Source organism: Camelus ferus, chromosome 3, assembly GCF_009834535.1.
Source record: "Camelus ferus isolate YT-003-E chromosome 3, BCGSAC_Cfer_1.0, whole genome shotgun sequence".
Classification (NCBI taxonomy): Eukaryota; Metazoa; Chordata; class Mammalia; order Artiodactyla; family Camelidae; genus Camelus; species Camelus ferus.
In genome coordinates, this window is record NC_045698.1 from 91,293,319 (window position 1) to 91,308,617 (window position 15,299).

At 37.0% G+C, this 15,299-nt stretch overlaps 1 protein-coding gene across 5 annotated transcripts in view; it reads right to left on the reverse strand.

The window, feature by feature from the left end:
- Positions 1-15,299, reverse strand: part of MEIKIN (meiotic kinetochore factor) — an 84,285-nt gene that overhangs the window by 4,195 nt on the left and 64,791 nt on the right. For 3 of the 5 annotated variants that reach the window (XM_032476669.1, XM_032476670.1, XM_032476668.1), the window contains 2 exons: positions 4,925-5,048; positions 640-2,876 (listed from right to left, as the gene is read on the reverse strand). The exons of 1 other annotated variant lie outside the window; for it this stretch is intronic. In XM_032476669.1, coding sequence (XP_032332560.1) covers positions 2,779-2,876; positions 4,925-5,048 — 222 coding nt within the window. In that variant the 3' untranslated portion in view covers positions 640-2,778. Of the gene's footprint in view, positions 1-639; positions 2,877-4,924; positions 5,049-15,299 lie in introns of those variants that run through there. One more of the 5 variants, XR_004318706.1, reaches the window with a different exon arrangement.

The window sequence follows — 15,299 nt, forward strand, 5'->3', positions numbered from 1 at the left end:
TAGGCTGCTGCATGTTTAAAATAACATACTCATAGTTAGCTTGGGGACTTGCTATTTTTACTAAAGGAAAGACACAGACAAGTGCCCAGAGGTTGAAAGGGAATTAAGTAAGGAAGCTGCTATATGAGATGAGAACCTAGAAGGAAGCCAGAAGGTGGCACAACTGGTTCAACATGCATCAGGGAGCCTCTCTGTTCATTAAACAAAAATTTTGGTCTGAATACTCAAAAGAACTTCCTAGATACAATTTAGTTTTGATTTGTGACATACTTAAATCCAGGGTTGTGACATTACCTGATGTCATACACTAGGATGACAGGCATCCTTGAGCCCAATCTCATATATGCTCTTTCCATTTGCTAACAGAGTGCTGCTCTTCACAGCCAAATTTATGGCTTGGTGCATCAGACAACGCACAATTCATCATGGGCAGCTCAAAGATCAAATTATGAGAAGTTGCTTTATTTTTATCTTTTTACTGAAGTATAGCATACACAGAAAAGTACACATACCTGCACTATACAAATTGTTGGGTCTTCGGAAACTTAACATACCGTGTAACCATCATCCAGATAATGAAACAGAACACTACCAGTACCCTAGAATTCCCTCTTATAACCCTTTCCAGTTAAGACCCGCTCCTCAACAAGAACATCCACTATGGTAATTTCCACCATAGTTTAGTTTTGCCCAGTTTTGTACTAAATATAAGTAAAATTAAATGTACTCTATTGTGTCTGGCTCCTTATGTGGGATTCATCAATACTGTTGAATGTAACTCTACATTGTTGATTCTCACTGTCATATAGCACTCTAATGAAGTATACCACAGTTTATTTATGCCACAGTATATTTATCCATTGTACTGTTGATGGGCATTTGGATAGTTTCCAATTTGAAGCTATTATCAACAGTGCTGACATGAATATTCTATTATATATCTTATGATGAACATATGTACACATTCAGTGGATATATTCCTGGAAATGGAATTGCTGGGTCTCTAGGGTTCAGGGAAATGGAATTGCTGGGTGTCTTTCCATCTCATTGAAATTTCTAGTTCAGTGATACAAGAGATATGCCTCATAAGATAAAGAGTAAGTTGTTGCATCTCGCTCCACCTACAGCCAAAAAGAGGCACAATACCCAGTGGGCCTTTTAAGATTTTGGAGTCAACATATTCCTCATTTGAGTGTACTACTCAAGACCTGTTACTAAGTGACCCAAAAGCTGCCAGTTTTGAGTGAGTCTTAGAACAAAAAAGAAGGCTCTGCAAAAGGTCTAGGCTACTGTGCAAGATACTCTGCCACTTGTACCATATGATCCAACAGATCCAATGGTGCCTGAAGTGGTAGTGGCAGAAAGAGATGCTGTCTGGAGCCTGTAGATGAACTGCAGTCTATACCCTTAGGATTGTGGAGCAAAGCCCTGCCATCCTCTGTGGGTAATCACTCTATTTGAGAAACAGCTTTTGGCCTGCTACTGGGTCTTAGTAGAGTCTGAATACTTGAGAACGGGCCACCAAGTTACAATGAGAGCTTAGCTGCCCACCCATCATGAATTGTGTGCTGTCTGATGCACCACGCCGTAAATTTGGCTGTGAAGAACAGTACTATGTTAGCAAATGGAAATGGTATACATGAGAATGGGCTCAACATGTCCTGAAGGCACAAGTAAGCTATATGAGGAAGTGGTCCAAATGCCCATGGCCCCTACTCCTTCTACACTACCTTCTTTCTCCCTGCCTGCACTAATGGCATCATGGGGAGTTCTCTACAGTCAGGTGATTGAGGAAAAGAAAGCTCAGGCTTGGTTTACAGATGGTTCTGCACGGTATGTAAGCAAAACCTGGAAGTGGAGAGCTATAGCACCTAAGCTCCTTTCTGGGACATCCCTGAAGGAAAGTGAAGGGATATCCTCCAAGTGGATAGAACTTTAAGCAATGCAGCTGGTTGTTCACTTTGTTGGAAGGAGAAATGGCCAGATGTATGATCATATATTGATTCATGGACTGTGACCAACAGTTTTGCTAGATTGTCAGAAACTTGGAAGGGACATGATTTGAAAGTTGATAACAAGGAGATTTGGGAAGAGGCATATAGACAGAACTCTTTGTGGGGGCAAAAAAAAAAAGACAAAAATCTGTGTCCCATGTGAATGCTCACCAAACAGTGATATAAATAGAGGAGAATTTTAATAATCAAGTGGGTAAGATTACCTATTTTGTGGATACTAGTTAGTCTTTTTCCCCAGCCACCCTTGTTATCACCCAGTAAGCCAATGAACAAAGTGGCCATGGTGGCAGGGATGGAGCTTATGCATGGCCTCAGCAAAACAGACTTCCATGCACCAAAGTCAATCTGGCTACAGCCACTGCTGAGTACTCAATCCGTCAGCAGCAGAAACCAATACCTTATCTCCAATATGGCACCACTCCCTGGAGTGATAAGCCAGCTACCTGGTAGAAATAGGTTGATTACACTGGACCATTTCCATCATAGATGGGACAGCATTTTATTCTTACTAGAATAGATACTCTGGATATGGATTTGCCTTCCCTGCACACAATGCTTCTGCCAAAATCACCATCCAAGGACTTACAGAATGACTTATCCACCATTATGGTATCCCACAACATTGTTTCTGATCAAAAAACTCACTTCGCAGCAAAAGAAGTTTGGCAATGAGCCAAGCACATGGAATCCACTGGTCTTACCTGAAGCAGCTGACTTCACAGAATGGTTGTATAGCCTTTTGAAGACTCAGTTACAGCACCAGCTAGGTGACAATATCTTGCAGGGCTGAGGAAAGGTTCTCCAGAAGGTTATGTTTGCTCTGAATCAGCACCCAATATATGGTACTGCTTATCCCATAGCCTGGAGTCACAGGCCCGGAATCAAGAGGTAGAAATGAAAGTGAGACCACTCAGCACTACCACTTGTGACCCACTAGCAAAAATTCTGCTTTCTGTTACCATGACTTTATGCTCTGCAGGCCTGGAGGTCTTAGTTCCAAAGGGAAGAATACTTCCACCAGAAGTCACAATGATTCAATTGAACTGAAAATTAAGACTGCCACCTGACTGGGGTGACTGATCCTGACTATCAAGAAGAATCTGAACTATTACTCCCCAAGGGAGGCAAGGAAGACTATGCCTGGAATACAAGAGATCCTTTAGACCATCTCTTAGTATTACCATGCTCTATGGTTAAGGTCAATGGAAAACTAAAACAATCCCATCTAAGAAGAACTGCTAATACTGCAGACCCTTCAGAAATGAGGGTTGTGTCACCCAGCCAGTTAAAGAACTACAACCAGCTGAGGTACTTGCTGAGGGCAGAGATAATATGGAATGGATAGTGAAGGAAGGTACTTATAAATACCAATTATGACCACATGACTAGTTAAGCAAATGTCTTTGTTTTCTTCCATCTCTCATGTCCTTATCATCTACATAAGTTGTATCAATCACCATTTACTTTTTATCGTAGTACTTGAGTTACAAGACACCGATGAGAAGAACAAACATCACCCAAGGACCGCATCCTCTTCTGGAGAAGGAGTCAGTACATTTTTGGTTTTAGGTAGGGCAGTTGTACTATGTTAGACAGAAGTATTACTTTGTTATTGTCTTTATTTGGAGATTAAACATGGTTTAAGGAGATGTGTATGAATGCACAGTTGACATGGACTGGACCATGATGGTTAGCTGTATGCGTCATCTTAACTAGGCAACACTACTCAATTAAATTAAATACTAATTTTGGTGTTGCTATGAAGGTACTTTGTAAATACAGTTAACATTTGTAATAACTAATTTTCAGTAAAGGAGATAATTGTGGATAATGTGGGTAGGCTTCATCCACTCAGGAAAGACCTTAAGAGTAAAACTGAGGTTTCTCTTAAGAAGAAAAATTCCTCCTAAGGACTGACTATATCACCAGCTCCTGCCCAAGAGTTTCCAGCTAGCCCTACAGGTTTCAGCCAGACTCCATAAGTCGACTCCCTGAAATAATCTCTTTATATACATATACGCATATGTTTCTATATATATCCTATTAGTTCTGTTTCTTTGGTAGAACCTTGACTGATACAGCATCTACTATTCCCTACCAATACGCTAAAGTTATCAGAGATAGAGATAGAAAGAAGTCTATTATGTGGTTTCTGTCCTTTCCTTTAAAACTTCATAACCTAAAGAATATGAAAAGTCAGCATTGTAAATTATGTAAGGTAGTAGTATATTATTAAGTGTCAAATGAGTGTCATTGAATTAAGTAGTCAAGGAACTTAGAAAAAAAGCTCTTCATACTTAAGGAACACAGGGCAGGTTCCGTGGAGGAAATGGGGACAAGAATCAAGAGTAGGCAGCTTAGTTGGATTGAAGTTATATATAATCTATTAAGATTCAATTGCTTCACTGCCTGCTTACTTATAAAAGATTCCTAAGCCCTATCAAGTGATTAGACATTCTGTCTGATATGCAGTGAGGGAAGTACAGAAAAACTTAAACATGAAATTTGGAAGCCTTCAAATATTCAACTCCTCTCTACCACTTGGTAGCAGTATGATTTTGGACAAAGTGCATACTACTTTAAGTCTCAGATTCCTAATATATAAAATGATGATACTGTATACATCCTGTTATCATAAAGTAACAGTGAGAAATAAAGAAGTTATAATTATACTTTAAATCAATGGTATAAGCTAATTTTAGAAAAGATGACATATGTGACTTTCAAAAAATTATGTTACTCAGGTTCTGAAAATGGGCCAAGCTTTTTTATAACTTTACCATTTCTACTTTGTGCAAGAACTTTCAGAATACAATTTATAACTGAACTTCTTGTGTACATAAGAAATTAACCATCAAAAAATGTTTCGTGTCTTCCAAAAATTAGGCTCTGCATTCACACTACAGTACCTGGAGGAGTATCTTTAGGAGGAGAGTATTTGTGCTTCTTTACAATGACACCTTTAGTTTCCAATTGTCTAGTTCCTGGTGACGCTTTAATAATACAACATATTTCTGATGTATCTGAAGGAACCTAAAAAAGACAAAGACAGATATTGTCTAATTTTTCCAGGTACAGTATCTGTACATTGTTTTATTTCAAAAGCAAATGGTCTCAATATCTGTATTTTCACAGACATTAACAATAAAAAGCATTTATGAAATGCTTATTCTACTCTAGACACTAACTGGTTTTAAAACATTTGCTTATTTAATACTCACAAGAACCAGGCAAAGCAGATTATATTATCCCCACTTGTAAAACAAGGAAACTTCTTAGGTTCAGAGAAGTTGGGTAACTTATTGCAAAACAGAGAGAAAGTAATGATATAGTTGAAAATCAATCATTCCAAAGTGGGAGAGAAAGTTTACAGGATTTACTGAATTAAAACATATTTAAATTTAATTCAGAGTCAAACACTAGATTTATGTAATTTCCCAACTAAGTTAATTTTGACAATATCCCATCAAGCAGACCGTCTCTGGAATAAAAAAATACCGTATCTTTCAGATGTGAAATATCTTCTTCCTTGGAACTCAGAAATAGACACATATTCATTAAGAGCTCCTCCTATTTTAAATAAAAATTATACAGAAATATCTTCTAATGTAAAATTTACATCATCTTCTGAGGTGGACATCTGCAATTTTGCTGCCCAGCATTCATTTTCATCCTTCTGGTACTGAAAAGTGCCAGAGTTTTCTGGGGAGAACCTATTCATTCTACCAGCCTGTTCACCACCCCTTCCTTATGGATCAGGAGGAGCTGAGAATACTTCTGAATCAGCCTAGCCAACCAATGTATTCCATGCCCCTGCACAAAGTGACTGGATCAGATAAGAACACTGTAAGAGGGCCAGCAGGAAGACGGGAATGCTGAATCTGAGATTCTGGCACTAAATCACAATCCCTAAAGGGGGACAAAGTGGTCCCAGGTTGATACTTAACCCTAGCTACGCCTGTTGCAGTAAAAACAGGTACAAATTCTGTTAGGAAGATGAAATCCCCAACTTAGGTCCATAAGATTCTCATCAAATAAGGGCAACAAAATAAATGATAAGAGTCAATGTCAGTGTCAGAGGTCTTCAAGATTCAGCTCAGAAGAGTTCCAAGCAGAAATAATGGACAAAACATATTTCATATCCTCCTATAATTTCATTATAACAACAAAAAAGAAAGTACCAAACTGATGAGCAATCAAGCTACCTTATGGAAGACTGTACAGGAATGAACAATGGATTTAAGCACCCAAAACATCAGATATTAGAATTTTTAAAGTCAGCACAAAATGATTAAAGAATTAACAACTGAAATTTCATGAATGAGCAAGCAACTGAAACTATCAGGAATAAGAGGAGATTTGAAAGAGAAACAACTAGAATTTCTTGAAATGAAAAAACTGTTGAAATAAAAAAATTAATGGAAGGCTTAAGCAGCAGAGTAAGTCCAGCTGAAGAGAGAATCACTGAAGAAATTATCTAGAATACAGTAAATAAATGAAAAATATTAAAGAGAGGTTGAAAGATGTGTAGGATGGGAACATTTACTACTGGAGGCCTAATACATACCAATTATCATTTGTGACAGAATAAAACAGATAATAGTGAAAAATTTCCCAAATTGATGTGAGACACAGGTCCACAAAGTCAGGAAGTCTAATATATTAAGTGAAATTAGAATTTTAAAAGAACAGCAAACAAAAATATTAGCCCATTTATGTACAAATTCCAGTGAAATTATAGTATATCCAAGATAAGGAGAACTTAAAAGAAGCCAGAAATAAAAGATGTATCAGTTCCCAAGACCACCCTTAGGCTCAAATATTTGCTATAAGGATTCACAGGACTCAGAAAAGCTGTTATACTTCCAGTTATGGTTTACTATATCAAAAAGATATAGATTAAAATATAGATTAAAATCAGCATACACAGACACCAAGATGGTGGAGTAAGAGGATGTAGAGCTCACCTTCCCCCATGAACATCAAAAATACATCTACATGTGGAACAATTCTCATTGAAAACTAACTGGAAACTGGCAGAAGTATTCCTGTATAAACAAAACTGTAAGAAAGATATACATGTAATCACGTAGGATGAGAAAAAAAAAAGTGATCAGGTTAGGACAGGTGCCCCTGTGAGTGGACTCAAGAGGAAAAGGGAGATTGCAAGGGTGGACACTGCTCTGAGGAGTGAGCAGGTTGAGCCACAGACTGGGCACTGCAATACTGGGGTCCTATGCATAAGATACAAGCCCCTTGGCTGGTTGAAGAACCACTCGGAGAGATAGAAAAATTGAAAAAGCCTGGACTCCACTCATGAGGAGCATGCAGGTGCTGTCTTGCCCCCATGCAGGAAAGACAGAGGTCTGCCCTAGTTGCCCAGCCTGAGTCAAGTGAATGCCCAGCCCTACCCAGTCCACACCATGGTATGGCACTGGATCTAGGGTGTCCAGGGCAGAGGGAAAAGACTCGACCTTGGAATGCAGAGGTGACCCAATCCTGGGGCAGAGCCCAGGTGGGGCAGTGGTAGCCACTATTAACACTTACTCAAGCAGCAACCCAGAAGTAACCCAGACTTCTGACACAACACAGCCACTGAGTTTCCTACAACTGCCTCACTGTGCACCCCAGCCCAAGCCAAGGAAACACTCTGGCCCCACTCACTCCATGATATACCATGGCGTTTAATCTAGGGTGGCCATGACTGGGGAAAAGAAGCAACCTACACAGGCAGAATATGAGACCTCTGCAGGCACCCAAGCTCCACTTGCTTTAGCACTCCCCTCCTTTGGGTAATGGGTCCCAGTGTGTGGAGAAGGAGAAATACACACTTAAAGGGAACAGAGTCAGTGTGAATCCAACCCTCAGGGCTTCCACTCCAGCAACCTGGAATCAATTCCCACCCCTGAGAGGGTGGTGATGGCCACTCAGCAGAGAGGAAGTCCTCCCTAACAGCCTGCACAAGTTCTAGCTCCTCCATCTCCAACTCCACCCCCTTCCAAGCTGATAGCTGCCAACACATCCTGAGAAAGACGTGATTGGCATCCACATCTAAACCAGCCCTCCCACCAAAGGCATTGAACACAGTCTACAAAAGGAAACTCTCACATAAGGACATTCCTTCAAGACCACAATAGGCAACTGTTGCTCTTAAATTCATAGAGGCAGAGAAATTAATTAAAATGAAAAGGCAGTGGAACTGTTCTCAATTGAAAGAGCAAGAAAAAATCCTGAAAAAATAAATAACAAAACAGAAATAAGCAATTTACCAGATAAAGAAATCAAAACATTGGTAATAAAAATGTTAACTGAACAAGGGAAAATAATTGATCTAAACACTGACCATTCTAACAAGGTAACAAAATATAAAAAAGACACCATAAGAAATGAAGAATTCAACAAGTGAAATAAAAAACACACTAGAAGGAATAAATAGCAGACTAAGTGATACAGAAAAACATGTAACTGATCTGGAAGATAGAATACAGGAAATCAACCAATTGGAACAGGAGGAAAAAAAGACAAATTTTAAAAAACTACCTCAAGATCTATGGGATAACATTAAGCACAACAACATTCATGTTTTAAGGGTTCCAGAAGAAGAGAGAAAGATGGAGACTAAAAAAGTATTTGACAAAATTAAGGTTGAAAACTTCACAAACCTAAGAAGGCAACATACTGCCAGGTACAAGAAATACAAAATGTCCCAAACAGACCCATACCAAGAAAAATTCTGCTAAAAAGGCAAAAGTTAAAGAGAGAAGTCCAAAGGCAGCAAAAGAAAAACAAAGGATCATCTACAAGGGAATCCCCACAAGGCTATCAGCTGATTTCTCTGCAGAAACTTTGTAGACCAGAAGGGAGCAGCATGATATATTCAAAGTGCTGAAAGGGAAAAACCTGCAAGTGAGGATATTCTACCCAGTAAGATTATCACTTAAAATAGAAGGAGAGATAAAAAACTTCTCAGACCAGCAAAAACTAAAAGAATTCATCAATACAGGTTTAAACCTATCCTGAAAGAAATTTTCAAAGGTCTGTGAGTGGAAAAGAAGTAAGAATCTAGAGGAGAGAGAAAATCCCACTAAGAAACAAAGGTATATAATAAAACAAAAGATTACTTAAATAAGCCAGTATGTAGATTAAAAAACAAAAAATTATAAAAGCAACTATAATAAACTATTAACATGAAGATGTAAAATATGACATCAAAAACATATTTTGGGGGGAATTTAAAATGTAGATCTTTTAGAATGTGTTTGAACTTACATGACTACAAGTTTAAAACCCACAGATATAATTATAGGTCAATATTACATCTATGGTAACCACAAATCTAAAAACTTGCAACAGGGAATCACTAAAGACCCAGAATTTCCAAAGCAATACTGAAGAAAAAGAATGAAGCTGGAGGAATAACCTTCCCAGACTTCAGACAATACTACAGAGCTACAGTAATCCAAACAGCATGGTTTTTGGTACAAAAAGAGACATAACCATCAATGGAACAGAATAGAGAGCCCATAAATAAACCCACAGAATTTTGGTCAATTAATCTTCAACAAAGGAGGCAAGAATATACAATGGAGTAAAGATAGCCTCTTCAGCAAACAGTATTGGGAAAACTGGACAGATGCATGTAAATCAATGAAGTTAGAATACCTCCTCATACCATACACAAAAATAAACTCAAAATGGCTTACAGACTTAAACATTAGACAAGACATTATAAACCTCTTAAAAGAAAACATAGGCAAAACATTATCTGACACAAATCTTAGCAATGTTCTCCTAAGACAGTCTACCCAGGCAATGGAACTAAAAGCAAAAATAAACATATGGGACCTAATTCAACTTATAAGCTTCTGCACAGCAAAGTAAACCATAGCAAAACAAAAAGACAACCTACAGAATGGGAGAAAATATTTGCAAAAGATGAGACTGACAAGGGCTTAACTTCTAGAATATATAAACAGCTCATACAACTTAATATTAAAAAAAAAAACAACCCAATCCAAAAATGGGCAGAAGACCGAAACAAGCAATTCTCCAATGAAGACATATAAATGGCCAATAGGCACATGAAGAAATGTTCAATATCACTAATTATCAGAGAAATGCAAATCAAAACTACAATGAGGTATCACCTCACACCAGTCAAAATGGCCATCATTCACAAGTCCACAAATGATTAATGCTGTAAAGGGTGTGGAGAAAAGGGAACCCTCCTACACTGCTGGTAGGATGTAGTTTGGTGCAGCCATTACGGAAAACAGTAGGGAGATTCCTCAAAAGACTAAAATGACTTACCATATGACCCAGCAATCTCACTCCTGGGTATATATCCAGAGGGAACTCTAATTCGAAAAGATACATGCACCCCAATGTTCATGCAGTACTATTTGTAATAGCAAGACGTAGAAACAAGCTAAATGTACATTGACAGATGACTGGATAAAGAAGTTGTGGTACGTTTATACAACGGAATACTACTCAACCATAAAAAACAATGCCATTTGCAGCAACATGGATGGACTTGGAGATTATCATTCTAAGTGAAGTAAGCCAGAAAGAGAAAGAAAAATACTATATGATCTCACTTATATGTGAAATCTAAAAAAAACACACACAGACACACACAAACTTATTTATAAAACAGGGACAGACTCACACACATAGAAAACAAACTTATGATTGCCAGGAGTGCAGAGGGGAGTGGGAAGGGATAAACTGGGAGTCCGAGATTTGCAGATACTACCTACCATATATAAAATAGATTAACAAAAAGTTTATACTGTATAGCACAGGGAACTACATTCAATATCTTGTAGTAACCTATAATGAAAAAGAATATGAAAATGAGTATATGTATGTATATGTATGATTGAACTATTATGCTGTACACCAGAAATTGACACAACATTGTAAACTAAATATACTTCAATAAAAAAAAAAAACTTGCAATAGAAACCAAAAAGAAAGGAACCCACGCATACTACCAAAGAAAATCATAAAACTACAATGACAGAAACAAAAATAAGAAATTAACAGAGAACAACTACAAAAACAACTGAAAAAAGTAATAAAACGGCAATAACATATCTATCAATAATTATTTTGTGTCAATGTAATAAAAAACTCCAATCAAAATACACAGATAGGTTAGATGATTGAATTAAAAAGATCCTTCACTATGCTGCCTCAAGAGACTCACTTCAGGGCTAAAGATGCATACAGACTGAAAGTGAGAGGATATAGAAAAATATATTTCACACAAACAGAAACAAAAAGAAAGTGGGGGTAGCAATACTCATATCAGACAAAAGACTTTAAAAGAAAGGCTATAACAAGAGAAAGAAGGGCATTATATAATGATGAAGGGATCAATACAAGAAGAAAATATTACTATCATTAAAATATACATACCCAACATACGTATAGGAGCACCTAAAAATATAAAGCAAATATTAACAGACATAAAGGGAGAAACTGACAATAATAGAATAATAGTAGAGGAGTTTAATACCTCACTGACAACAATGGACAGAACATCCAGACAGAAAATCAATAAGGTAACAGAGGTCCCAAATGAAAAAATAGACCAGTTGTACTAAATAGATACCTACAAGACATTACATTCAAAAACAGCAGAATACACAGCTTTGAATACTACTCAGCCATAAAAACCGACAACATAATGCCATCTGCAGCAACATGGATGCACCTGAAGAATGTCACTCTAAGTGAAGTAAGCCAGAAAGAGAAAGAAAAATACCATATGAGATCGCTCATATGTGGAATCTAAAAAAAAACCCCAAAAAACAAAAACAACAAAAACAAAGCATAAATACAAAACAGAAATAGACTCATAGACATAGAATACAAACTTGTTGTTGCCAAGGTGGCAGAGGGTGGGAAGGGATAGACGGGATTTCAAAATTGTAGAATAGACAAACAAGATTATACTGTATAGCACAGGGAAATATACACAAGATCTTATGGTAGCTCACAGAGAAAAAAATGTCTCAATGAATATATATGTTCATGTATAGCTGAAAAATTGTGCTCTACACTGGAATTTGACACAACATTGTAAAATGATTATAAATCAATAAAAAATTAAAACAAAACAAAACAAAACAAAAAACAGCAGAACACACAGTTTTTCAAGTGCACAAGGAATGTTATTCAGGATAAATCACATACCAGACCACAACACAAACCTCAACAAATTTAAGAGAATAGAAGTTAAATCAAGAATTTTTTCCAACCATAATGGTATGTAAATAGAAATCAACTACAGAAAGAAAAATGGGAAAAGAACAAACATGTGGAGACGAAACAACATGCTACTAAAAAAACCAGTGGGTCAATGATGAAATCAAAGAGGAAACCAGAAAATACCTTGAGAAGAGTGAAAATGGAAACAAAACTTTCCAAAATCTATGGGATGCAGAAAAACACTTCTAAGAGGGAAGTTTACAGTAATACAGGCCTTCTTCAAGAAACAAGAAAAATCTCAAATAAACAACCTAACCTACCACTTAAAAGAATTAGAAAAAGAAGAAGAAACAAAGCCCAAAGTCAGCAGAAGGAAGGAAATAATAAAGATCAGAGAGGAAATAAGAAAAACAGCGATTAAAAAGAAAACAATAGAAAAGATCAATGAAACCAAGAGCTGTTTGGTTTTTTTTTTGTTTGTTTGTTTTTTTTTTTTTTGAAAAGATAAACAGAATTGAAAAATCTTTAGCAGGGCTCACCAAGAAGAAAAGAGAGAGGACCCAAATAAAAATAAGTAATGAAAAAGGAGAAATAACAACTGATACACAGAAACAAAAAATCATGAGGAGAGTATGAACCACAAATTGGACAACTGAGAAGAAATAAACAAATTTATAGAAACATACAACCTGCCAAGGCTGAACCAAGAAGAAACAGACAATTTGAATAAGCCATTCACTAGAAGTGAAATTGTATTTGTAATAATAATAAGTCCTAGCAAACAAAAGTTCACACCAAATGGTTTCACAGGGTAATTCTACCAAATACGAAAAAGAACTAATATCTATTTTTCTCAAACTATTCCAAAAAACTGAAGAAGAGGGAATACTCTCAAATTTATGCTACATGGCGACCATGATAAAGGGCATACCAGATAAAGACACTGCAAAAAAAGAAAATCCAGGAATAAAATCATGCATCTATGGTCAATTAATCTACAACAAATGAAACAATAATATACAATGGAGAAAAGACAGTCTCTTCAACATGTGGTGCTGGGAAAACTGAACAGCTATATGTAAAAGTATGAGATTAAAACATTCTCTTAGCACTATATACAAAAATAAACTCAAAATGAATTAAAGACTTAAATGTAAGACTGGAAACCATAAAACTCCCAGAAGAAAACAGGCAGAACACTCTTTGACATAAATTGTAGCAATATATATATATATATTTGGATCAGCCTCCTACGGCAAAAGAAAGAAAAACAGAAAGAAAGAAATGGGGTCTAATTAAACTTAAAAGCTTTTGCACAGCAAAGGAAACCACCAACAAAACAAAATGACAACCTACAGAACTGGAGAATATATTTGCAAATATTGTGACCAACAAGGGGTAAATATCCAAAAAACATAAAGAGCTCATATAACTCAATAATAAAAAAAACCCAACTCAATCATAAGATGGGCAAAAGTCCTGAACAGACACTTTTCCAAAGAAGAAATAGATGGCTAATAGGCACATGAAATGATGCTCATCACTGCTAACTATTAGAGAAATAGCTAAGACTTGGAAGCAACCCAAATGCCCATCAAAAGACAAATGGATAAAGAAGACATGGTATATATACAATGGACTTAAAAAAGAATGAAATTCTTCCATTTGCAACAACGTGAATGGACCTAGGGAATATTGTGTTTCATGAAAGAAGTCAGACAGAGAAAGACAAATATGGTATGATATCACTTATATGTGGAATCTAAAAAAAAATACAAATGCATGTATATGCAAAACAGAAGCAAACTCACAGATAAAGAAAACAAAACTCGTAGTTATCAAAGGGGAGAGGGAAGTGGGAAGGGATGGGATGAACAGATACAAACCACTATGTATAAAATAGGTTACCAACAAGGATACACTGTATAGCACAGGAATTAAAGCCATTATAATAATTTACAATGGAGTATAATCTGTAAAAATACAGAATCACTATATGTACACTTGACAGTAATATAATATTATGAATCAACTGTACTTCAATTAAAAATAAATTTATTTTTAAAAATGCAAATAAAATAAAATCATGAAAGGGAAAAGATACATGGAGTGAAGAACAGAAGAAATGGCATTTAGAGATGAATCCAGGAGTACAAGCTTCCAGTTGTCTGCCCCTAGTTGAAATCACATGGAGAACATTTAATTCTCCTACATGCAATCGCTGCCAACTAGGGAAGCTCAGTGAGCCTTGGCATCAGGTTTTCTATTTGGAGTCACTCATAAAGTATGCTGTGCCTGCATGACTGACCTCAGCTACTCAGACCCCAGTCCCCCAGAGGTCAAACTGATACAAGGTAGCCCAAAGCCTCAGGCATCAAAAACAGGTGTTTACCATAAATCACATTGCTAGCATAAGCTATCTGGCCTGGCTCAGAACAAACAAAAACACTCTTATTAGGCAGAATAGAGGTCATCTCCCAGGAGCCAAGCCATAGGACAGGCCTGAGGACCTTGGGAATGGGCAGGCCTGCTGAGTTAACCCTTTCCTATATTCATATAATTTACAAGGAAATGGAAATTAGGCTAATAGAAGAGCCCCAACAGCAACATGGAAGTGAGTAGATAGTGGAATGATAGCATAAAAGAGCAGAGAGAAAAAAGGGTGTCAACACAGAAGTATGTACCCAACAGATGCAAAAAAAAGTTTTAATAAAAATCATATGCACATCATAGCAAACTAGAAATAGGAAGAAGTTCTCAACCTAGGATGATGGTGGTCTTGAGTATTGTTTCTCAAAGCTTTTTGGTTTTTCTTAGAGAAGATGCATCTCCTGGCCCCCTTGTGGTTCAGTAAGTCCAAGTCACTATTCCAAGCCAACAAGTTTTGAGCAGAACTAATCAATGTCACTTCCAGGCCAGAACATTCAATTGTCAATGTAAGAAGACCTTCCAGAGCTTTCTTCCCCCCCCCCGGCATAGCTTTTTAGCAATATTCAAGATGGGGGCAGCTCTATCAGTGACAATGAGCAGGGCCCTAACTCAACCCAATGGAGGTATACAGCA